This window comes from Ranitomeya imitator, chromosome 6 (assembly GCF_032444005.1).
Source record: "Ranitomeya imitator isolate aRanImi1 chromosome 6, aRanImi1.pri, whole genome shotgun sequence".
In the NCBI taxonomy this organism is placed as follows: domain Eukaryota; kingdom Metazoa; phylum Chordata; class Amphibia; order Anura; family Dendrobatidae; genus Ranitomeya; species Ranitomeya imitator.
The window spans coordinates 41,711,838-41,737,319 of NC_091287.1; the positions used below are offsets into that span (position 1 = coordinate 41,711,838).

Consider the following 25,482-nt stretch of genomic DNA (forward strand, 5'->3'; position numbering starts at 1 on the left):
AAAAACAAGCCCTCACATGGCCATAAGGATGGAAAAATAAAAAAAGTTATGGCTCTGGGAAGAAGGGGAGCAAAAAAAACGAAAACACAAAAATGGACAATCCCAAGGTGGTGAAGGGGTTAAAAATATATATATTTTTTAAACTTTTTACTTGCTTCAATAGTCTCCTTAGGCGTTTTGAAGCTGCGATCTTCTGATCGCTTGTGCTACACATAGCGCTCTGTGTAGCAGAAATGATCATCTACTATGAACACCGGCCACGGGGCAGCGCTCATAGCAGATCGGCTGTCAGATCAAATCAGCTGTCATGTGCCGGAAAAGATGCGGGCGCAGCGCCAGAGCCTGCATCCAAGAGTGGGAGGTGACCTATGACATACCTATACGTCATAGGTCATAAAGGGGTAAAGAACCAAGTATATGAAATCTCCAGTTTCCCAGCCTGATTGTCAGCTGCAGCTGGTACTGAGCTCTGTGAGATTTCAGCAGCAGCAGCAGGGAGGAGGGACACTGAGGAACTGTCAATTAAACTAGGTGGGAAGACATGGTGTTAAACTTTCACAAAGGAATATACAGCCAATCTGACTTTGATTTTTAAAGTAAGTATACCAGCCTCATTACATCTAAGAGAACTACTTTCTAATATATACAGTCTGTATTGTAAAGTTTGATCACTTTACGGGGGTTGTACCATAACTGGAAGTTATGAACAGGTTAGGCGATTGTTGAGGGTCCCAGTTGAGGGTCACTGATCCAGAAATTGGGGTTCTGGAGTGTCCCATTTAAATAAAGCGATGTGCACCTCCGTTCTATTCACCTCCTATAGTACAATCTTGGTCTACCTTTGCCAGACCCCTAGACAATGAATAGAGCAGTGGTAAAATTCAATGCAAATTTCCCATTTGACATCGCAAAGGGCTTAAATCTATGGACAAATTCATTGACAAAATCACCCAATAATGCATAAATACTGTATATTACGAGGATTTGCAGCAATTTGTAATATTTTTTCCTAAATAAAGATGTGAGAGAGACATTTCTTGGGCCTTTTTAAGAATTTGGCGTAGAGATATTGACCCTGATGGATTAAGTATCAAAACTTCTCCCTGTTTTCTGATGACTTGGTGACAATAATATTTGTTCCTCTCTAAAATACTGAGTTTGATAATGGAATAAATGTGGTTATCCTATCGCCCTCGGGGATTATTTGCACACAGGGGGGATTAGAAGGGCAATAACAATTTTTTTCTCAATTATTTCATGGTTTGAAGAAACAATTTCTTGGAAGCCCAAGCGACATGTAACATAAATACTTTATTACGTCATAAGACCTTCATTCACATTAGCAATGCCTATTAATTCACGAAATGCGTCTAATAACAAACGTGCAATCCACAAACTGCTGAGTGATGGGGTCCACAATTTGGTGATAGAAATTAAGAAAATATTGAAATACTGCCAGGAAATCACATCACCAGATATGAAAAAAAAGTGTCTAACCACGGAGACCTGCGCCGATCGGTAGATCACAGGTGGGGCTGCCGGAGTTCAGCGCTTGGCATGCGCGCCATTGTAGGGGGGATAGAAGTGCCCCCTCTGCTGATCGGTGCAGGATCCGGCGGATGGACAACCAGCGATCAATAACTTATCACCGATAGTTTATATTGGTGAATACTTGTTTCCTCTCCACAACCACGTTGACTCTCATAGATTATTACTGGCAGAAGAGGAGTTTTGCCAGGGGATTCGAAGGCAGATGAGGGAGGTCTGTGGAAGAGGGGGATATAAAGAGCCAGGAAATGCAGCAAGTATGTACTAGTCTACGTCTCCTCAGGGCACGGCCATTGTTCCCAGCACCGCACAGAGAACACAACAGGGTGGGAAGGAGAGAGGAGGAAATGCAGAAGAGTTTACATACAGGATCCTCCGTTACAGATTCAACGGACATAGATAGATCCACAAAAAAGGCAGAAGTCCAAACAATAATGCAAAATATAATGGATTTATATTCTCCAAATGGGCAAATAAAAAGCCATTACATTTTACACTATTGTTTGAAATTCTGTCTACATCATAATAGATAATAGATAGATGATAGATAGATAGATAGATAATGGATAGATAATAGATAGAAAGATGATAGATAATAGATAATAGATAGATAGATAGATAGATACTGTAGTTAGATAGATAGATAGATAGATAGATACGATAGATAGATAGATAGATACGATAGATAGATAGATAGATAGATAGATAGATAATAGATAGATAGATAGATAGATAGATACTGTAGTTAGATAGATAGATACTGTAGATAGATAGATAGATAGATAGATAGATAGATAGATAGATAGATAGATAGATAGATACTGTAGTTAGATAGATAGATACTGTAGATAGATAGATAGATAGATAGATAGATAGATACGATAGATAGATAGATAGATAGATAGATAGATAGATAGATAGATAGATAGATAGATAGATAGATAGAAAAAGTTTGGGCACCCCTATTAATCTTAAGCTTAATGTTTTATAAAAATTGTTTTTTTTTGCAACAGCTATTTCAGTTTCATATATCTAATAACTGTTGGACACAGTAATGTTTCTGTCTTGAAATGAGTTTTTTTGTACTAACAGAAAATGTGCAATCTGCATTTAAACAGAATTTGACAGGTGCATAAGTATGGGCGCCCTTATCATATTCTTGTTTTAAATACTCCTACCTACTTTTTACTGACTTACTAAAGCACTTTTTCTGGTTTTCTAACCTCATTGAGCTTTGAACTTCATAGCCAGGTGTATGCAATCATGAGAAAAGCTACTTAAAGTGGCCACTTGCAAGTTGTTCTCCTGTTTGAATCTCCTCTGAAGAGTGGCATCATGGGCTCCTCAAAACAACTGTCTAATGATCTGAAAACAAAGATTATTCAACATAGTTGTTCAGGGGAAGGATACAATAAGCTGTCTGAGAGATTTAACCTGTCAATTTCCACTGTGAGGAACATAGTAAGGAAATGGAAGAACACAGGTACAGTTCTTGTTAAGGCCAGAAGTGGCAGGCCAAGAAAAACATCAGAAAAGCAGAGAAGAAGAATGGTGAGATCAGTCAAGGACAATCCTCAGACCACCTCCAGAGAGCTGCAGCATCAACTTGCTGCAGATGGTGTCACTGTGCATCGGTCAACTATACAACGCACTTTGCACAAGGAGAAGCTGTATGGGAGAGTGATGCGAAATAAGCCGTTTCTGCAAGCACGCCACAAACAGAGTCGGCTGAGGTATGCAAAAGCACATTTGGAGAAGCCAATTTCTTTTTGGAAGAAGGTCCTGTGGACCAAGATTGAGTTGTTTGGTCATACAAAAAGGCGTTATGCATGGTGGCCAAAAAACACAGCATTCCAAGAAAAATACTTGCTACCCACAGTAAAATTTGGTGGAGGTTCCATCATGCTTTGGGGTTGTGTGGCCAATGCCGGCTCCAGGAATCTTGTTAAAGTTGAGGGGCGCATGGATTCCTCTCAGTATCAGCAGATTCTTGACAATAATGTTCATGAATCAGTGACAAAGTTGAAGTTACGCAGGGGATGGATCTTTCAGCAAGACAATGATCCAAAATACTGCTCCAAATCTACTCAGGCATTCATGCAGAGGAACAATTACACTGTTCTGGAATGGCCATCCCAGTCCCCAGACCTGAATATCATTGAACATCTGTGGGATCATTTGAAGAAGGCTGTCCATGCTCGGCAACCATCAAACTTAACTGAACTGGAATTGTTCTGTAAAGAGGAATGGTCAAAAATACCTTCAGCCAGGATCCAGGAACTCATTAAAAGCTACAGGAAGCGACTAGAGGCTGTTATTTTTGCAAAAGGAGGATCAACTAAATATTAATGTCACTTTTCTGGTGGGGTGCCCATACTTATGCACCTGTCAAATTTTGTTTGAATGCAGATTGCACATTTTCTGTTAGTACAATAAACCTCATTTCAAGGCAGAAACATTACTGTGTCCAACAGTTATTAGATATATGAAACTGAAATAGCTGTTGCCAAAAAAACAGTTTTTATAAAACATTAAGCTTAAGATTAATAGGGGTGCCCAAACTTTTTCATATAACTGTAGATAGATAGATAGATAGATAGATAATAGCTAATAGATAGATAGATGATAGATAGATGATAGCTAGATAGATAGATGATAGATAGATAGATAGATAGATAGATAGATAGATAGATAGATAGATAGTAAATTCAGGTAATATATTTTGCTGGTATATCTTTATACTCACATCAATCTGTACATATCTGTAAATCCTTGATAGATGGGCAGACAAACAGATACAGTGGGTACGGAAAGTGTTCAGATACTTTAAATTTTTCACTCTTTGTTTCATTGCAGCCATTTGTTAAATTCAAAAAAAGTTCACTTTTTTCTCATTAATGTACACTCTGCACCCCATCTTGACTGAAAAACAGAAATGTAGAAATTTTTGCAAATTTATTAAAAAAGACAACCTGAAATCTCACATGGTCATAAGTATTCAGACCCTTTGCTCAGTATTGGGTAGAAGCCCCTTTTGAGCTAGTACAGCCATGAGTCTTCTTGGGAATGATGCAACAAGTTTTTCACGCCTGGATTTGGGGATCCTCTGCCATTCTTCCTTGCAGATCCTCTCCAGTTCGTCAGGTTGGATGGTGATCGTTGGTGGATGCCATATTAAGGTCTCTCCAGAAATGCTCAATTGGGTTTAGGTCAGGCTCTGGCTGGGCCAGTCAAGAATGGTCACAGAGTTGTTCTGAAGCCACTCCTTTGTTATTTTAGCTGTGTGCTTAGGGTCATTGTCTTGTTGGAAGGTGAACCTTCGGCCAAGTCTGATGTCCAGAGCATTCTGGAAAAGGTTTTCATCCAGGATCTCTCTGTACTTGGTCGCGTTCATGTTTCCTTCAATGACAACCAGTTGTCCTGTCCCTGCAGTTGAAAAACACCCCCATAGCATGATGCTGCCACCACCATGTTTCACTGTTGGGATTGTATTGGCCAGGTGAAGAGCAGTGCCTGGTTTCCTCCACACATACTGCTTAGAATTATCACCCAAAAGGTCTATCTTCATCTCATCAGACCAGAGAATCTTATTTCTCATAGTCTGGGAGTGCTTCATGTGTTTTTTTTTAGCAAACTCTATGCAGGCTTTCATATGTCTTGCACTGAGGAGAACTCAGTATCAACAAAAAATGTGTGCACAGCTCTATATGAAGGTGCCCAGGTAGGTTCCAAAACCGTAGTGATACATATAAGAAAAACCTGGCACTCAACTTTATATAGGTGATATTTTATTATTCCAAGCGGAGGTGCAGCAACAGAAAACGTTTCGGTCATAAACACATGACCTTCATCAGTTACTGTAGGTTACAAATTATGAAAATAATATATGAATTGGTAAAAAAAAAAGTATATACAAAAATTTGTGGCATTACAATGGAAAAACATGGTTCAGAGAAAACAAGTACATCATGACACAGTCACATGAAAAGTCAGAGGAAAACAACGGAAGTACGTACCGTAAAGTGATTGCTGGTGAAGTAAGTGTTAGCTCTGTTTAACAGACTATAGTGCTAATTGCTGTAAAAAATGAGGGTGAATGTATTAGAGAGGTAGGGGACGTGACATCGATATAGAGCACCGGTGCAATAATGCAGATATTCTTTTTTTCACACACCGGCGCTCTATATCGATAGATATGTTACACACTCTCGGTGAGGGGCATGATATTATACAGTAGGGGAGAGGGGCCAGATGCTATACTCTGGGAACAATGGGGCCGAATATTATACACTGGTGGGAACAGGACTGAATGAAAAACCTGAATTCAATGATTAAGAGTGGTGTCCAAGCACTTGGTCTATATATAAAAGTGCACACTGTGTGCGTCTATTCCCCTAATTCTCGCATTTCCTGGACGTCATCCTATTATCATCACTATTATGTGGGGACACACTAAGCCGTTGTGGTGTTGTCTCCAGTTTGTACTTCCTTTTTTTCTCATTTCACAATAACCGATGTTAGTTCCATCTGGTCTTTTTTGACTATATTAGGACACAATGTTCTTGGGTCAGACTGCGACTGCCCTTATTCGTTCTTCCCTAATCCATAGCTGTAGAGGGGAATGAAAATGGTCAGAACATATTGAAATAATAATGTAGGAAAGATAACAAAAAAGTCATCCATAGACTATCACTTGTACTCCTGGATGATATAGTGACGTGTGGTTGTTATCCTGGGCGAAGTACAGGTGTGTGTTGACCAGAGACGGATATTTCATAGGTGCAACATGTGCAGCCGCACAGGGGCCCAAGACATAAGAGGGCCCACCTGCACCTCCAAAGCAGTAAGCTGCTTCTGTTACAGACCCAAAAGGCCCATACAGTGTTCTAGCACGTGGACCTTCTTCTATCTAAGTCCACCCCAGGTGCTGGCTTCACATTGCTAACGATGGAGTTACTAGGCATCTGCTGTGTGTGAGGCTATGCTCTCTTGCCTTACAGTAGCAGCGGAGTAGATTACATTTTTTGCTAGTGTATCTGCAGCGGAAGTTTATGAATAAGGAGCAGATTTTCACCATGAATTTCACTATTCACAATGCATAGGGTGAAATTCACAGCAAATTGACGCGTAACACATAGAAATTTCGTTGAAAGGACTATTAATGTGAGCGCACCCCTAGGCTATGGTTTTTAAAGGATTCGTGATGGATATAATATATCTATTCTGATCATTTATTTTTCCAAATCTTAAAGAGCATTTGCAAGCTCCGTATTATTGATCATTTATATTCTTCATAAAATAACAATTTTGGACAGTCTTTTCGTTAAAGGGGTTGTCCGGCTTTAGGCTACAAGTCTGCAGTCATTCTATGTGACTGCAGACTTGTGACTCCTCTCATATCGTACGAGCTGTCAGGATTCTCCGGTGCCGGCGCCCAGGAGCAGGCGGTCATAGTGTGCGGTTTGCATACTTCCAGACAGGTCCCGATTAGCCTATGTCCGGCTACACACTTGCATTGAGCAATATCTTGTCGGCACGTCATCGTATGAATGGAAATCACATACGTGCGATCACGCGCTCATCGCTCCTGGAGTCGGCACCGGAGAATCCTCCCAGCTTCAGTGCGCGTGATGTGAAGATTCCCAAGTCTGCGGTCACATACAGTGATGACTGCAGACTTGTAGCCTAAGCCTGGACAACCCCTTTATGGTCCTATAATGTGCCTCCTCATGGAAATCTATCCATAAATTGACAAATGGATGCTCGTCAATGGGGTATGTAGTTTCAGAGTCAGAACCCAGTGGGTGTATAAGTGATGCCCAGATGTACATTTCCAGGAGGAATAACAGAGGAACTGTAAAATACAAATATCCAAAACAAGAAGTTATTGTTCTGGAAGTACAAGCATTGACAAAAGCCAAAATATAAGGGAAGCTGGCAGGTCCTCTTAACGTAAGTTCCATAAGTTGTAGTGGATCAGTCAGGTATCTGTATTTTTTTATCGGATACATTGATCAGGCCATCAAATGAGAACAAAACCCCCAGTGTGAATACACCCTAATCCACCACATTGCTATGTTGCATCACTCAGCCTTATTCCCTGATACTTGGGGTGACAATCCCCCGGTCTCGCAGACTCATGTGCTATGACTGGAGCTAGGAGTCTGGGAAGGATCCGTTAATTGCAGCCTTGGCTATGTGTGATTTGTCGTGTTTTGTGTGATGTCTCCATGTCTCGGATGCTTGTACAAGTTGGAACTCGCTGGATATCGGAGATAATTTAGTGATGTCCTGTTCTGCACTTTCCGCTCGTACATTTCACCACTAATCTTGTACTAACCTAGAAAGATCACTATACTATAGTATTAGGTGCCAAGGCTTTGTCTGCCATCACAAGGTTTATTCTGACAAATAGATGTCTTCCTCCTGTTATTAAATGGGTGCGACATTCGTCACGTGGAGAGGATGTGAAGACGTGGTCGCCCCATCAGCTGTGAAGTAATGATAATATAACGTGTGTGTATGTGCGTGCCAATGTGGGCTCAATACACACCCATAAGCAATATCTTAAGGCCCCCATACACATTAGATGGCAGCAGCCTGGCAGCGCTGGGGTCCTGGGCTCAAATCCCACCAAGGACAACATCTGCAAGGAGTTTGTATGTTCTCCCTGTTTGTGTGGGTTTCCTCTGGGTTCTCCGGTTTCCTCCCACGTTCCAAAGACATACTGATAGGGAATCTAGATTGTGAGCCGCAATGGGGACAGCAACGATAATGTGTGTAAAGCGATGTGGAATTAATGGCGCTATATTAGCAAAGTATCTACTATATTATTGTCTAAGGGTCACTTCCGTCTTTCTATCTGTCCTTCTGTCTTTCTTTCTGTCACAGATATTCATTGGTCGCTGCCTCTGTCTGTCATAGAAATCCAAGTCGCTGATTGGTGGCGGCAAAACAGCCACGACCAATCAACGACGTGCACAGTCCGGAAGAAAATGTCCGCTCCTTACTCCCCGCAGTCAGTGCCCGGCGCCCGCATACTCCCCTCCGGTCACCGCTCACACAGGGTTAATGCCGGCAGTAACGGACGGCGTTATGCCGCAGGTAACGTACTCCATAACCGCTGCTATTAACCCTGTGTGTCCCCAACTTTTTACTATTGATGCTGCCTATGCAGCATCAATAGTAAAAAAAAAGTAATGTTAAAAATAATAATAAAAAAAAAACAACCTGCTGTTCTCACCCTCCGTCGTCGCGTCCTCTCCTCAACAATGCAAGCGGCAGGTTCTGGGACCAAAGATGGTATGTGAGAAGGACCTTCCATGACGTCACAGTCATGTGACCGTGACGTCATCACAGGTCCTGCGCTCATCCAACCCTGGGACCGGAAGCTGCCACGTGCACCACACACAGGCGACAGGACTACAAGGGGCTCTTCGGAGGGTGAGTATATGTTTATTTTTTAGTTTAACTCTTTTTTTAACCTGTTACATACGTGTCTGGGCAATACACTACGTGACTGGGCAATACACTACGTGACTGGCCAATATACTACGTGACTGGGCAATACACTATGTGACTGGCCAATATACTACGTGACTGGGCAATATACTACGTGGCTGTGCTGTATACTATGTGGCTCTGTGGTGTATACTACGTCGCTGTGCAATATACTATGTGACTGGGCAATATACTACGTGGCTGTGCTGTATACTACGTGGCTGGACAATATACTACGTGACTGGGCAATATACTACATGACTGGGCAATATACTACGTGGCTGGGCAATATACTACATGGCTGGGCAATATACTACGTAGCTGAGCAATATACTCTGTGTTGTATACTACGTCGCTGTGCAATATACTACGTAGCTGGGCAATATACTACGTGACTGGGCAATATACTATGTGGCTGGGCAATATACTACGTGACTGGGCTGTATACTACGTCGCTGTGCAATATACTACGTGACTGGGCAATATACTACGTGGTTGGGCAATATACTACGTGACTGGGCAATATACTACGTGGCTGGGCAATATACTACGTGACTGGGCAATATTCTACGTGACTGGGCAATATACTACGTGGTTGGGCAATATACTACGTGGCTGGGCAATATACTACGTGGCTGGGCAATATACTACGTGGCTGGGCAATATGCTACGTGACTGGGCAATATACTACGTGGTTGGGCAATATACTACGTGGCTGGGCAATATACTACGTGACTGGGCAATATACTACGTGGTTGGGCAATATACTACGTGACTGGGCAATATACTACGTGGCTGAGCAATATACTACGTAGCTGGGCAATATACTACGTGGCTGGGCAATATACTACGTGGCTGGGTAATATACTACGTAGCTGGGCAATATACTACGTGGCTGGGCAATATACTACGTGACTGGGCAATATACTACGTGGTTGGGCAATATACTACGTGGCTGGGCAATATACTACGTGGCTGGGCAATATACTACGTGGCTGAGCAATATACTACGTGGCTGGGCAATATACTACGTGGGCTGTGCAATATACTACGTGGACATGCATATTCTAGAATACCCGATGCGTTATATTCGGGCCACCATCTAGTAATACATAAATAAATGAAGTCATCTGAACCCGGTGATTTCAGAAGAATTGGATGATTATTTGATGTGTATGGGAACCACCTGTCTCTCCCCCAACAGATGATATCACGGGAGAGAAAGACCTGGTCGGGTAATCATTTTAACATTTGACCCTTTTAATTATAGTGGAGACAAGATGTTGCCAAAGGAATTTGTCCATTGGTGACTCCTCTCTCCCCATTGAAAGTAAATGCATAGTCGGCCGAGCTGAGCATTCTTGTGTATAGGTATGCCAAATGAACGTTTAGCCGACATCTATCTGAGGCTGCTGTCACACTAGCAGTATTTGGTCAGTATTTTACATCAGTATTTGTAGCCAAAACCAGGAGTGGGTGATAAATACAGAAGTGGTGCATATGTTTCTATTATACTTTTCCTCTGATTGTTCCACTCCTGGTTTTGGCTACAAATACTGATGTAAAATACTGACTGAAGAATGGAGCGAACCCTCACCGATTCTCAATATAACTTATCCCTTGCTTAGATGATACGTTTTAATGTAAGGAATAACCATTTATATGGCTTTGAAATAAATAATAATCTAGAAATAAAATAATATATGAACTGAACTAAATAAAGAGAGGGAGAGAGATACGATTCATGCTGCACATATGTAGGAGGAGATCACTAATCCCGCTTCTTGTAAGAATAAGGTTACATAATTAATCTACGGTGTAACACTACGGCCCGTTAGCAGCTTTACATTACAGGATGAGTCTTGTCATTTATCACGTGTAGACATCACTTGTTGGGTCAAAGCCAACAATAGTTTATATCCCTGAAGCAAAGAAAAAACAGAGACATGTTGCCAATAGGGATGATCGGACCTGTGGAAGTTCGGGTTCTTGTACTCGACCCGAACTTTAATCCAAAGTTTGGTTCCGGTACCAGAACTGTACCTAAACTTGAACCAGAACCCAAATCATATTGAAAACAATGGAGAAGTGAGTTTTGGATCTAAAAAACAATTCTCTCCCTTTGTCTCCTTTCCCGGAACTCTGAATGTTGCATCGGACTTTCGGGGAAAGTTTGTGTTCGGCGTTTAGCACCAGACACTGACTGTCCGGTACGAACCCTGAACTTTTAAGTTCGGGGTTCGGTTCATCACTAGTTACCAAGCATCTCTGGCTGGACATTTCTTGTATCTAGACTATAAACACATTTACATGAAAGCTAAATGAATGAATGTATATTCCGGTATTTTTTCAAAATATAATTATTAATATTTATTTTAGACCGTCATGCATAATAAACAGTCTACATGTATCACAATGCATAATACATGGCATAAAGGATAAACGAGCACAACAACCATGACTAAATGAGTAACAGACAGGAACGGATAGAGGACCCTGACTGCGGGGCTTACAATCTACAAAATCTACAAGGGAAGGGGATAGGAGACAGTAGTCAGGGGTAAAACCTATCCACAGGGCAGTATTGTTGTGCCAGGTTAATTGAAAGCTTTATTTCAGGCTTCTCTAGAAGGTATGAAGATTGTGGAAGTATCTGAGATGTTGGGGAAGCATGTTCCGGAGAATGGGGGTTGCACTACTGACTTTGATCTAACAGTATAACTCATGCCGATACTGGCGGTTTCGACAGATTGGATACAAATTGGTGGTATGCTTTCATCCAAGATGCTAATTGCCATCTATCTGTTGTTAATGATTTGCTTTGCCACAGTGAAGTTACCAGCTGATTTTATGATGTCTTTGGTAAAAAAAAAAGCCAACTGGACATTATAATAACTTAAGTATCTGACAACTAGGCAGTATTGCAGTAGTCAGGATTTTAAGCTGGCCATACATGCAAAATATGTGTAACCATTTGCATCCACCATAAATATGTCATAAGACATAAGGGATAGGCCACCATCCGACAATACTGGCATGGCTTACTTCCCAAAGCAAGTCCTACATACGGTGGACCTAAGGCTGGTTTTATACTATTTGGGAGTCAGCGGGCAAAGTAAAAGCTTCTTGACTCTCCCACTCGACAAATTATGTCAGGAGAGAAGGTTTCAGAATGTCAGATTTCCAGTTTCTTCTCCGGGAGATAAGCCTGAGTCAGAGGAGTCTGGCAGCGGCTATCTAATAGAGAACACAGCCATATGGGGGACTTGGTAGACTGCATGGTGGGCTTAAAGTCGTTATCCTCTTTCAGAAAAGTCCCAGTCTCTGGGTGCAGTTTGATATAAAAAAAAAACACTAAATCACACTTCAGTCACTGTCTCCGAGCCCAGTGCTGAGTGTTCGCTGCTGCTCCTGGTGTCAGTGATGGTGTCACCATGGTGTTGTGACTATAGGCGCTGACCAGGTTCCTAAAACTATTGGAACACTAGTCTAACCTTCTCTTCTGGATTACTATGGAGGGTGCAGATGCTGGGTTCACATGCCTTTCTAAGCTCCTATATCAACCCTTATCTGTCGCTTCCTCCACCCAGGGTAGTGGGAAGCTGAAGTGTATTGAAACAAACTAGCCAGACAAACAAGGGAAGATGGACAGGTATAAATGAAAATACCAACCATAGAAAATTCACAAACTAACCAGCAGAGTGGGACACAAGGGGGTTTAAGGAAGGAGAAACTAAATAGGAAAAAATTAGGATGTGTACGCAAACAAAACTCCAAGCAACAATCTCCAAACGCCAACTCCAACCACAAACTACACCTCCAAATCCAGAACCTAACTAAACTGCCAAAATGAAACTAACACTGGCAATTTCTAAATGCCACAGGTGAGTATATACTGCAGAGGGGAGTGGCCAACACTGAACAGCTGAGACCATCCAGGTAGGAAAGTTCCAGGAATTTCAGCTGAACAGATAAACCCTTGCACTGCTAGCTAGGAAAAAACTGCTCTATTTAATACGATGGTGAAGTACTTCTAACCAGTGTAGGAACGAGTGAAACTAGTTGCCACGATCTTCTAGCCCCTCTCTGTCACAGTATCCTCATGACAGATGGGCTGCAGCGCTGATGTTACGTCAGCAGTGCAGCAGCCAATCACTGAGTTCAGTGGCTCTACCCATATAGATGAAATGCCCCAATCAGAGCAGCTGAGCTCACTGATTGGCTGCCGCATTATTGATATGGCATCAGTGAGGCAGTCATTAACTGACACCGGGAGCAGCGGCGGAGACTCAACGCTGGACCCGGGGACGATGAGCAAAGCATAGTTTATTATAACAAACTGTGCAAGGGACTAGGATTTTCAGAAAAAGGACAAAGACTTAGGGATCATTTACACGGCCGTATTTTGAGTGCTCTCCGTGGAAAAAACGGACAGCACTCGGACCAATATTATTCAATGGACCAGTGCAGATAAGCAATTTGTTGTGTGCGTGGGAAGAAATTGCAGCATGCACTAGTTTGTTCTGTAAATCGGATGAGATTCACCCATTCAAAAGGTGTGAAAAAAAACCAGATGCCATACGGAGCCACAATCTAGCATCGGATTTTTATGGATACATTGTAATTCTGTAACATAGGAAACTGTAAATTGTCTTGTAAATGATTAATAGCTTCTGAGTTAAAAAACGGATTGTATACCGATGCAAGTGAGAAAAAAAATCGCCACACTTTTCTTGATGAAACTCTGACCAATTTTTTTATGTACTTGTGAGAACCTGCACTTGATGTAATTATATGGCAAGTACTTGCTATATGTTCACCTAGAATGTAGTTTCTTTGGCAAACAAGTCTGAATAGTGCCACCATGTGTCTATATGTCTGTCATTGGCTCCCATGATAAAATAACATGTACTCTACAGTGTATGAACTTTTGTGGCATCCGAGTGTATCGACAATGTGACTTTTAAATGCTTTAAAGCTGAAAAAAAAGTATGCCAGCCAAATACCTGCCAAAAGAACCCTACAAGCATGTTACACTACTTTACTGAAGGATTTCTTAACGTGTACGACGAATATGTATCCAAAAGGCCTCATTCAGATGTCCGATTTTTTTCACTTACGAGGAAATCGGATTGATTATTCTGTTATTCTGATCAGGGTTTGATCAGTGTGGTCCGATGGTCCGAGTGTTAACCTATTTTCTCGTATGTGGAGAAATTTTAAAAAAAATGTCTCCACCTTCTATCTGACAATCCATGAAAATTGGACTTCACTTTGGATGTCATCCGAGTGCGGTCCAATTTTTTCATGAAGGAGAAACTAAATACGAGAGAATGAGGGTGCGCACACATACAAAACTCCAAGCAGTCTCCAAACACCTACTCCAACCACGAACTACACCTCCAACTCCAGGACCAGGCAGTATGAGACTAACACTGGCAATCCCTAAGTACCAGAGGCAATTATATACAGCTCTGGCAAAAATTAAAGGGAACCTGTCACCTGAATTTGGCGGGACGGGTTTTGGGTCATATGGGCGGAGTTTTTGGGTGTTTGATTCACCCTTTCCTTACCTGCTGGCTGCATACTGGCCGAAATATTAGATTGAAGTTCATTCTCTGTCCTCCGTAGTACATGCCTGCGCAAAGTAATCTTACCTTGCGCAGGCGTGTACTATGGAAGACAGAGAATGAACTTCAATTCAATATTTCGGCCAGCATGCAGCCAGCAGGTAAGGAAAGGGTGAATCAAACACCCGAAAACTCCGCCCATATGACCCAAAACTGGTCCCGCCAAATTCAGGTGACAGGTTCCCTTTAAGAGACCACTGCAAAATTTTCAGTTTGTCTGATTTTTCTCTTTATAGGTTTATTTTTGAGTGAAATGTAAATTGTTCTTTTATTCTATAAACTTCTGACAACATGTCTCCGAATTCCCAAGCAATAAATTTTGTATTTTTTTCTGAAAAGGAGAAATGGTCAAAATAAAACAAAACAACCCAGTGCTTTCAGACCTCAAATAATGCAAAGAAAACAAGTTCATAATAATTTAGAAACAACAATACTAATGTTTTAACTCTGGAAGAGTTCAGAAATCAATATTTTGTGGAATAACCATGATTGTTAATCTCAGCTTTCATGCGTCTTGGCATGCTTTCCACCAGTCTTTCACGCTGCTTCTGGCGCAAAAATTGAAGCCGTTCTTCTTTGTTTGATGGCTTGTGACTATCCATCATCCTCCTGATTATATTCCAGAGGTTTTCAATGGGGTTCAGGTCTGGAGATTGGGCTGCCCATGACAGGGTTTGGATGTGGTGGTCTCTTAATTTTTGCCAGAGCTGTATAGCAGAGGGCATTGCTGAGTTTGATCCTACCTTTTGTATTAAAATTGGACACGTCTCTGAAATTTTCCAAGGACCACTTGAGAAAAAAAACCACAAACTTGTAAATGGCCCCATAAACTATTACAAGTGCGAGTGCTATCCGTGAAAAACACAGATCACGCTTGTACGCGAAAATCAGATGTCTTAGTGGGGCCAAATTCTGTGCGAACAAAGTTTTATATACGAATCGCATTAAATACATATTCAGTTTAGATACTCGATGATGATGTGTTACCAAAGTATTCTCTTTTTTTCATTTTTTTTTACGTATTTATATAACTATATTTATTATAGCCTTCTCGGGCAGGGTCCTCACTCCTCCTGTACCAGTTATGACTTGTATTGTTTAAGATTATTGTACTTATTTTTATTATGTATACCCCTCCTCACATGTAAAGCGCCATGGAATAAATGGCGCTATAACAATAAATAATAATAATAATAATAATAATAATTATATAATAGATACTTTATACATTACATAGAATTTACATAGGAGAGTAAAGTGCATTTTTATTTTAAGTAATTATTTCTAACAGAAGACTTTTTTTTTTTAGATTTATCATTAATACAACTTTTTACTTCCATGATATATTATTTCCCCCCCCCCCAGATATTTTGAAGCTTAGATACACTATATGGCCATATGCCATTATATTAAATACATTTTATATTTTAAGCAAACCTATACACTAATAAAGAGCATTACTTGTGTGCATACAAGCCCCCTCCTCCTGAAATTCACTGCCCGTGAAGACGAAGAAAAAAAAACCTCTATGCTGTTTTCCTAATGATTTTTTTTCTATGTGCATCAAGTGGAAAAAAGCACATTAGGGCCCTTGCAATACAAGGATTTTTTTTTTTTCCCAAAGGCACAGCATGATCAAGCTCTCTCTGTATGACATTGTGAGGATTCTCCTCAATGGGAAGAATCCAGCAACAGCTATTCCCAAAATATTCCCTGGGAAGAGCCCGAAGGTTTGACATCACTTGGACGAGAAAATATAAATTTACTAGAAATATTAAATATGTTGGTGAACTACTTTAAAAAAAATAAATAAAAAATAAATAACAAAAAAAAAAAGAAAACTAAAAACAATTCTCTAAACTATTCTCTATTTTCAGCAAGTTTTGTTCAAATGAACATCTGCACTAGATGCAGGTAGAAATATTATATATTTGGCTTTTTCACCTAAAATATAAATTTCAGGCTCCTAAATGTCAGAAAGGAATCTCCAGATAAATTAGTTCAAGCCACTAAATGGTCTGTTCTGTTCTCAGCACAGGGCCACCACTTGTCTTCAACTTTTTTTTTGGAGAATTAACAGCAAATAGTTTTAACCCATTCATTTTTTTTATTAAGGTGGTAATATTTTTTTTAACTTTTTTTTTCTTTTCTTTTTTTTCCCCCAGTGAAATTCAGATGTGTTGTATATATAAAAATAGAAACACAAATACATAATAAAGAAATACAAAAAAAAAACCCCTAAAATATAAAAATACCAATAAAATATCTTATATATCTATTTATTTTTTTGGGGGGATATTTTAATATTAACAAGCGGCATAAAGGTGTATTGCATACATTTTAATTTGAAAAAAATAAAATTAAATAAAAATATAAAATAGTTTTAACATATTTATTTATTTATTTGGAAGAGGGGGAATCGTGTTTTTACAAGTGGCATAAAGGTGTATTGTATACTTTTTAAATAGAAAAAAAAAACATAATAAGAATGTTATTAAAAAAAACCATAAAATATTAAAAATACCAATAAAATAATTTTAACCTTTTTTTTTGGGGGGGGGGGGAAGGAATCATTTTTTTTTTCACAAGTGGCAGAAACGTGTATTGTATACATTTGAATTAGAAAAAAATGCATAATAAAAAATATCAAAAAGAAACCCCATAAAATATAAAAATACCAATATAATAGTTTTAACCCATTTATTTGTTTGTTTGTTTTTAAGACCGGAATCAATTTCTTACAGGTGGCATAAAGGTGTATTGTACCTATTTTAAATAGAAAAAAAAAATATAATAAAAAATATATCTAAAAAACATGCAATATAAAAATACCAATAAAATAGCTCTAAAACAGTTTTAACCCATTTATTTATTTTTAAGAGAGGAATCATTTTTTTTTACAGGTGGCATAAAGGTATATTGTACCTATTGTAAATAGATAAAAAAATATATAATAAAAAAACATAACACCCCCCCAAAAAAAATATAAAAATACCAATAAAGGAGTTTTAACGCATTTTTTTTTTTTGAAGGGGGATATTTTTTATTCCCAAGTGTCATAAAGGTGTATTATATCTATTTTAAATAGAAAAAAAATACATATTAAAAATATAAAAAAAAGAAACATAAAATATAAAAATACTAACAAAAAAATATTTAACTATTTATTTGTTTGTTTTTTTTAAAGGCGGGAATAATTTTTTTTACAAGTATATTGTCTATATTTTAAATAGAAAAAAAAAAAAAAAAAAAAATAGAAAAAAATATATGTATTTTTTAAAACCCATAACATAAAAATACCAATAAAATATTGACTGCATTTTCCTCCAGAAATGATACCCAATTAAAAAATTTGGGTTAATTATTTAGGCCTGATGTTTAACAAATCTAGCATTATTCATGGGGAATAGCAAAAAATAAAATTAAAAAAAATAAAAATGACGATATAAACTGCTCGATCTGGTTTATCTTTCCTGGCGACGATGTTAAAACCGGCGTACGTGAATTAGTAAAAATCATAAAAAATGGTGTTTATATTCTTCATGGGAATACGTGGTCTAAATATAGAGAACTGCATGAAAGGATTACCAAATCTGATTTTTTTTTTATTTATTAGGAAGTGTATTATGTTAAATGTCTTACTAGGGGTCTTTAATCTACTGTTCACTTGTTAAAGATAACAGTGCACCCTACCTTTCACTCAATGGCCGAAAAATATTTAACTGTGCATGCTGTCTATTAAATTAATTAGCAAGTAATCATCACACCATGATATCATAAGTGAATGTAGGACATGGAAAAAAAAAAAAAATATTTCACTAATATATATAATATATAATTGAATACTTTTAAGAAAATACAAAAAAAAATTAATATATATAACACGTGAATGGACGCGTCTGCTTATTTATGTGATACTCAGAAGAACGTGTGAATATTTTGCGCTTCTTTACCCTTTTTTTTTTTTAAATTAGACATATCCACGGAAATAGGTCTTAATGAGATATGGAGGATAAAAGAAAAAAAACCCCAGTTTCAGACCTGTCTGCTGACAATTACCCTCAGCATCTTGAAGGACTATATTTACAGCATCCTCCTACAGCCGTGATGAGGACACTTATTCGTCTATCTTAGTGGTTAATTACATTTCTTGAATTTCACAATTTGAACACTTGTTCCTAGGGGGGGGGGATGGAAAAAGTCATAGGACACTTAGCGAATTGGTGCAAATGGGAAGAAGGGAGGGGGGCGCAGACATTTCTCCAACAATGACATTATTTTTTTTTTTTTTTTATAAACGCACCAAGTATTTTTTATAATTTGGAGCAGCTAAATTGCTAATAAAGCCTAGACCTTGAGTCAATATTTCTTCCATTAGGGTGGTCTCTGTAATGTACAATGCAAGGCCATCTCCAGCAAATATGACACGAATAGAGTGGACTTATTTACTTGCCTTCACGTGTTAGAAAAAAAAAAACTTTCGCTGGTAAAAACAGATGCGTAAATGTCAGATATAATCTACGGTATGTATTATCTCTTTCTCTTAGGCCTCATCCAGTTTTTTTTGCGCGGAAGAAAAAAAAAGACCTTTTTTTATCAGCGTGTCGGATCAGATTTTCAATTTTCATCCATTTTGGGTCCAGGTGTTTTTTTTTTTACCATCAGTGTAGCATCCGTTTTTCTCATATGTAAAAAATAAATAATTAAAAAAAAAATTAAATGATTATATAAATAAATAAAATAAATAAAATGATCAGTTCTCTTCCATTAAAGACGTCGCCGGTATCAGACACAGATGGAACCGGCGTGCTGTCCGTTTTTTTTTTTTTTTTTTTACAAATTTGAAAGTGCGAGTATGATCCGTAAATTGGATAAAAAATTGTATTTTTGGGGAAAATCAATCCAATAAAAAACCCCCCACATGAACAACCCCATAAACTATATAATTGGTAGGTGTTCTATCCATGAAAGATGGGAATAGAACACGCATGTCTTAGGTCAGCGTCAGACGTGCGTATGAAAAGTCCGATTTTCATCCAGAAAACTGTCCGTATTTTATGTCCGTGTGCCATACGGTTCTATATATCAACATTATAAAATGTATATGATCAAATTCCTGGGGTAATAACGGCAATATATCTGTAAAAATCAGATGCAACACAGATGTTCCTACTTTTATTTTGCGCGCCCGAGACTCGGAAGAAAATAGTGCATGCTGCGACTTTTTTCCACCATTATACTCGGTCCGTGTGAAAAAAACTCATCTGATCAACCCCGTTGAATAACATTAATCAGCGCGCTGTGGATTTTTTTCTCGGACAGCCCGCGTCCGTATTATAGGCTCATCTGAACGAGGACACTGTGCAGTATGGGACTTGGACAACTTTATCACTTGCATAACATTGGAAATGCCCCAAACTTTTTGCAGAAAATATAATTTTTTTTAAATTAAAATATTAAAATAGTAAAACTATCAATATTTTGTTTTTAACTTGATAACTTTGGTAAAAGAAAATGATATCGCATTAGTTTGCAAATTAGTCAATTCGCAGGATTCCTTTTTTTTTTATATTTGACAAAACGCATGAATCAATGAAGAATAATAATAAATAATAATTTAATTTAAAAATAAATTAACTTTGAAGAACAGAGTCTGGAAGTATTACTGAAACCAGATATCCATGTCATGGGTCATTTAGAGAAAAGTAAAAAAAAAAACCCGAAACAGTCACGGTTTATAAAATACAAAACAATCAATGGGATTAAGTTCAAAGTATGGTCATGCATAAAAAAAAGTACCTAAAGTATTGGCTGTAGACATGATGCTACTTATTATATTTGACCGGAATAGTAAAACAATAGACTGTCTTCTGCAAACAGCCTATCTTATCTAAGGAATGTCACTAGATAATAGGCCTCCAGCAGGTAAACAATGCATAGAAATGGCAAAGCCAGGGCCATTGACTCAGTATTGCGTTGTCAGGATTATGTCCTCTAGTGTAAAATAAAGAGAGCAAAAAAAAAAAAAAAATGTTCGCTGTCTCGTTAGTTCCTTGGCTCTATGAGAAGACATTTTCTTGGATTCACAACATCTGTGGCCTCATGCATACACTTGAGTTGAGCCAAGCTCTTTGAAGCGAGGATCATTGCATTAAATTGATGTTATTTGGTACAGAACCTCCCCCCCCCCCCAATTGCACTAATTTGAGGCACTGGACCATGAGCTTCATTTATCATGTGAAAGATGCTGTTACACAATGACACAAAGTTGTGCACAAAGATGGTTCTTGTTTTCCGCTACGTTGATGTAGACAGTTTACAAAACAGGCAGCATTGGTGGCATCAAACATTACGACTGCGCCCGCTCCATCGTCCAAATTTTTAGCATTTTCCTCTTCGGGTGCAGAAGACTGAAATCGCACCAGACCTTTTTTTAATTTTTTTTTTTTATATGCAATCCACAGGGTGCTGGTGGCGCACGTAATATTAAATCAGCCATTAATTCCACGCTTTCTGTAACTATATATCTGCTATTAAAGTCTATGATCGCCGACCCTCATTGTAGGTGTCAGCAGTCTCTTCTATTTATTGCTTGTACTCTCATAAAATCCTATTCAAGCTCTGCTTTTCAGCAACAAAGAGGTTAATGATGAGCTAGGCTGCAGCTCTGTAATCCAGAGCCAGCTGCCCCTCTCCTTTTACTGTCACTGCACTGGAAATGGGTGGTTCCACAAAGGGGGAAGGGAAGGCCGATTAACCCCTTATGCACGATACAGTAACGAGGAGAGCGGAGCACGTGCAACGTGACGATATAATCCATCGGTTATTATACTAATGATTCTTTTGCAGAAAGATTGACATTATGTTGGAAAAATAATCAAAATTGGCAGTCCTCAGTGGTTGATACTTTTTAACAAAAAGCAAGTTTTTAAGACTACTTAGTTGAAAATAAAAAAAATAATAATAAAAAAAATAATAATATATATATATATATACGCACACATATATGGGCATATATAATATATATATATATATACTTGTGATACCGAAGATCTTGATTATTTTTCTATCTACCGGCTAATACGGTGCAAAGCTATATTTTTCCTCCAATATCATGTTTGAAAAATGCTGATTTTTTTTTTTTACTATTATCTTTTTTTATATACCGTATATGTTTTGAATTAAAATAGTGCCCGTGATGTGCGGTGATGCCATCCTTCTCCACTATTTAAGGGTCAAGTCTAATTTCTTGTACTTGGGCCAGGGTCACACAACTGATTTTCTTGCATCCGGAAAAAAATCGGTCCGATAATGCTAATCACAACTCTGATCAGAGTGCGATCACAGTGTGATCCGATTTACTCGGATGTGATGAAAAGCAAAAAAAAAAAAAAGAAGAAGAAAAACTCCATCTTCTCCATTCTGTCAGTCCGTGCGCTGTCCGATGTTTTCTACGGATCTATAGACATGAATATCCGAGCGCGACCTGATAATCAGATGCAAGTTTTTTCCTGCTGCGATTTATTCTTTGGACAGACTCAGTCCGTGGAAAAAAAAAAAAATCAAACGTGGTGTGCATGGCCCCGTAGAATAACATGGGGACGAGATTTACGGTCGCGCGCATAAACCCTTGTGCTGTAGACGGGGACTAAAGTCGGGGTCACATGTGACTATTTACTACTTTTTGGCTGCATGATGGACATATATCAAAACGTTGGTGAAAATAGTGCAAATAAAATTTTAATCAGACTTACAAAAAAAAAAATATGTAAGAGATTTGGTTCAGGTCCATTTATCCAGGCCTATAATCGGAAACAACCGTTCTTACGGAGGCTTGTTCCTTAATTGTCACCCAGTTTAACCAGGCAGGTAAGCACCTAGCGAATAAGCAAAACATTACTTTGTCAGGTGCCGTTATCTTTCAACAGGTTTAAAAATCAGCGTTCTCGACAGCACGTTGTCCTGTGTAAACAGGTGATGTGCTGCCGAGAACATGGTGCTTTAGAAGCACAGAGCGATCGGTATTAATGATTAAACGATATTAAATGACATGTTTCATGCTATGTAAACCCAGCATTAAGCTCCATTCATATTTTTATTTTTCGCATAGGTGTTCTGTGTTTTTCACAGATAGAATCTGCACCCTTTATAGTCTATGTAGTTGTTTACATTTTTTTATTTATTTTTTTAATTTTTTTGCAGACTGAACCCTGCACAAAAAAAGCAGAGAAGCAGAGATACGTACATTTTTTTTATCCGAATCGCACATCAAAAAAGTCATAAAAATCACAATGGATGTGTTAAAAATTTGTAATATTGTAGTGTTCAGGAGAAGCTTTGCAATTATTTTTTATTTTTTTTTATTTGTAAAAAGCATATTAGAAAGTCACAGATGAAACACTGGTGGTAAAAACAAAAAAATCTGATCCAAAACACTGATAAAAATCGATTCTTTTTTTGCGTAAGAGAAAAATGACTTATGTCCGAATGAGGCCTTAGATTGATGCAAATAATGCACTAGACCATATTGGTGCAGATTAATTGGCTTCTTGTGTATTTGACCCCTGTGTGTGTGTACGCATATGAAATTAGATTGTGAGCCTCTGCAGTAATAGGTGAGTAATCGCAATCTGTGTATGACGCCGTGGAATATGTTAGAGCAATAAACATAATAGGCAAAAAATAATTAGGCTAAGTGCGCAGCGTACAGCACTAAGTATTAATAGGCCCCCATTTACACAAAAGAAGACTAAAAACATGTTTTTTTGGTTCCTGTTATGGACAAAATTGTACAGTAAAGAGGGGCAGATTAAATTTTCATATACAATGGACTATTGGAAAAAAAAAAAAGTAGCGCAATTACGCAATATACTTTATTTTTTTAACCATAGCAGCCTATAGGTGATAAATACCATTTTATACAAAGCTAATTATGGCCAACACTCTGGAAAAATTCAAACAGGACAACCCCTGAAAATGAAGTAGACTGTGCTCTGCGAAGTCCTACATGTAATTTGTGATATCGTATTAAAGGCAATCTGTCAGCAGACAAACTATTTATACGCACATGTAGATCTTGAAAAGAGAAATCCGGCCATACTTTACATGGCGTTTGTTACAGAGAAATCAGTGTTTTAAGTGATATGCAAATAAAGCTGAAGAGCTATGCTAGATCTGAAGCCTCTGTCACTCCAGCTCTAGTCCATGCCCAGCGCTACCTCCTCCTGCTTGTTTGACAGCTCCTTTGCCTGAAGGTACATAACATAGAGGCTGTCAGTCATGCAGGAGGAGGTGGCATTGGGCGGAGAATAGAGCTAGAGTGAAAGAGGAGTCAGATCTATCATAGCTCTTCAGCTCAGTTGCATATCAATTGAAATGCTGATTTCTCAGTAATGGAGGAATGGATCGGCCGTGTAAAGGTATTACTGAACTTGTCTTTGAAAGAGCTACATATGCATATCGTTTACTGTTCCTCAAAGGAAAATTTGTACATTTTCTCCTTAGGCTGAGTTCACGCAGCAGTATTGAAAATTGGGCCAATGATGACCGCAAATTGCAGATGCGACTGGCTTCACGTGCAGCTCCGTGTGCTCATCTGCCTTTGCAGTTGGGTATTGGTGCTACCTTTCTGTCACGAGGCTACTGCGACAGAGAGGTTCCAGAGAACCGCAGCGCTCTGGGCCTCGTTCACACACAGTGAACAGAAGCTCCTCACCTGTATTTTGACCTGGCTGCTTTGTGCCAGCAGTGCAGGAGTTAACCTTATTGCTGAGAGCTGGGTCTCTCTCAGCTGAAGTGGATTTTGTAATCTGATCCTCTATATAGACTCAGTCCTGACTACAGCTAGTATCAGTGATCAGTTCTACTGCCTGGCTTGGAGGTTGAAGGAGGGTAGTGTTGGTGTTGGAGGTTTATTTACAGAGATTGGTGTCTGCTGTTTTGGTTGCTTGTTAAACCTATTTTCCTTCCTAAGTTTATTCCTTCTCTTCCCTTCTCTGTGTTCCTCTGTGGTTGTGTGAGCATTTGGTGAGTTTGAGTATTTTAGTTACCTTGTCTGTATACCCTGTTATTTGTTGTATTATTACACTGGTGCAGTCCACCTCCTTTGGGGGGAGAGGGGGCCACTGATAGGGCCTGCACAGGAGACAGGGATACGCTGGCGGCTCGGGCCTCCTAACCATCATAGGTACCCCCGAGATAAGGGAAAGCCAGGGCCCCATTAAAGTGGTAGGGACAGGTGCGGGTCCCAGTACGCCGTCCTGCCCCTTTATCGCCGCTTACGGCGTGACACTTTCATTGAATGCCTTATTGTAGTTCAAGAAAATGAACCATAGTGGTGCCCAGTATCGATCCAAGTGGAAAATGTCTATAAATACAGTGGCGATAATGGGCAGTCCATGGCAAACCAATTATATGCCTGTCTGAATCATGTTTTTCTTTTCTTTTTGGACAGAGTAATTGGTGAGAAAACATGGAAAACTCAAAGAAGTCTGATACCAGCAACAGAGCACGGAGAACCAAAAAAAGAAGGTCCCTGGAACCTGTTGAAGATACAATATGGCTTGCATGATAAGGTAGCTATATATGTGACGCCCAGGAGACCGGGATACCCAGCACCAGACCAATGGAGTCTGTCTCTTGAGGGGGATGTCACGGGTGGCTTGACCCGGTGCTGTGGCCTCAGGCAATGCACAGTGTAAGGGGTATCATGAGGGGACAGGCACTTACTTGATCAGCAGCAGGTTCTCCCAGCGGTGACGATCCCGATCCTGGATAGATGGCTATTGTCCAAATGAAAGACTGA

At 39.1% G+C, this 25,482-nt stretch overlaps 1 protein-coding gene across 4 annotated transcripts in view; it reads left to right on the forward strand.

The window, feature by feature from the left end:
* MLLT10 (MLLT10 histone lysine methyltransferase DOT1L cofactor) overlaps nt 1-25,482 on the forward strand; it is a 247,985-nt gene that overhangs the window by 48,559 nt on the left and 173,944 nt on the right. For all 4 annotated transcript variants that reach the window (XM_069729543.1, XM_069729546.1, XM_069729541.1 and 1 more), the window contains exon 2: nt 25,132-25,252. Coding sequence is in view for 3 of the 4 variants with exons in the window: in XM_069729546.1 (XP_069585647.1) it covers nt 25,132-25,252 (121 nt within the window). In the remaining variant the exon portion in view is untranslated. The remainder of the gene's footprint in view (nt 1-25,131; nt 25,253-25,482) is intronic.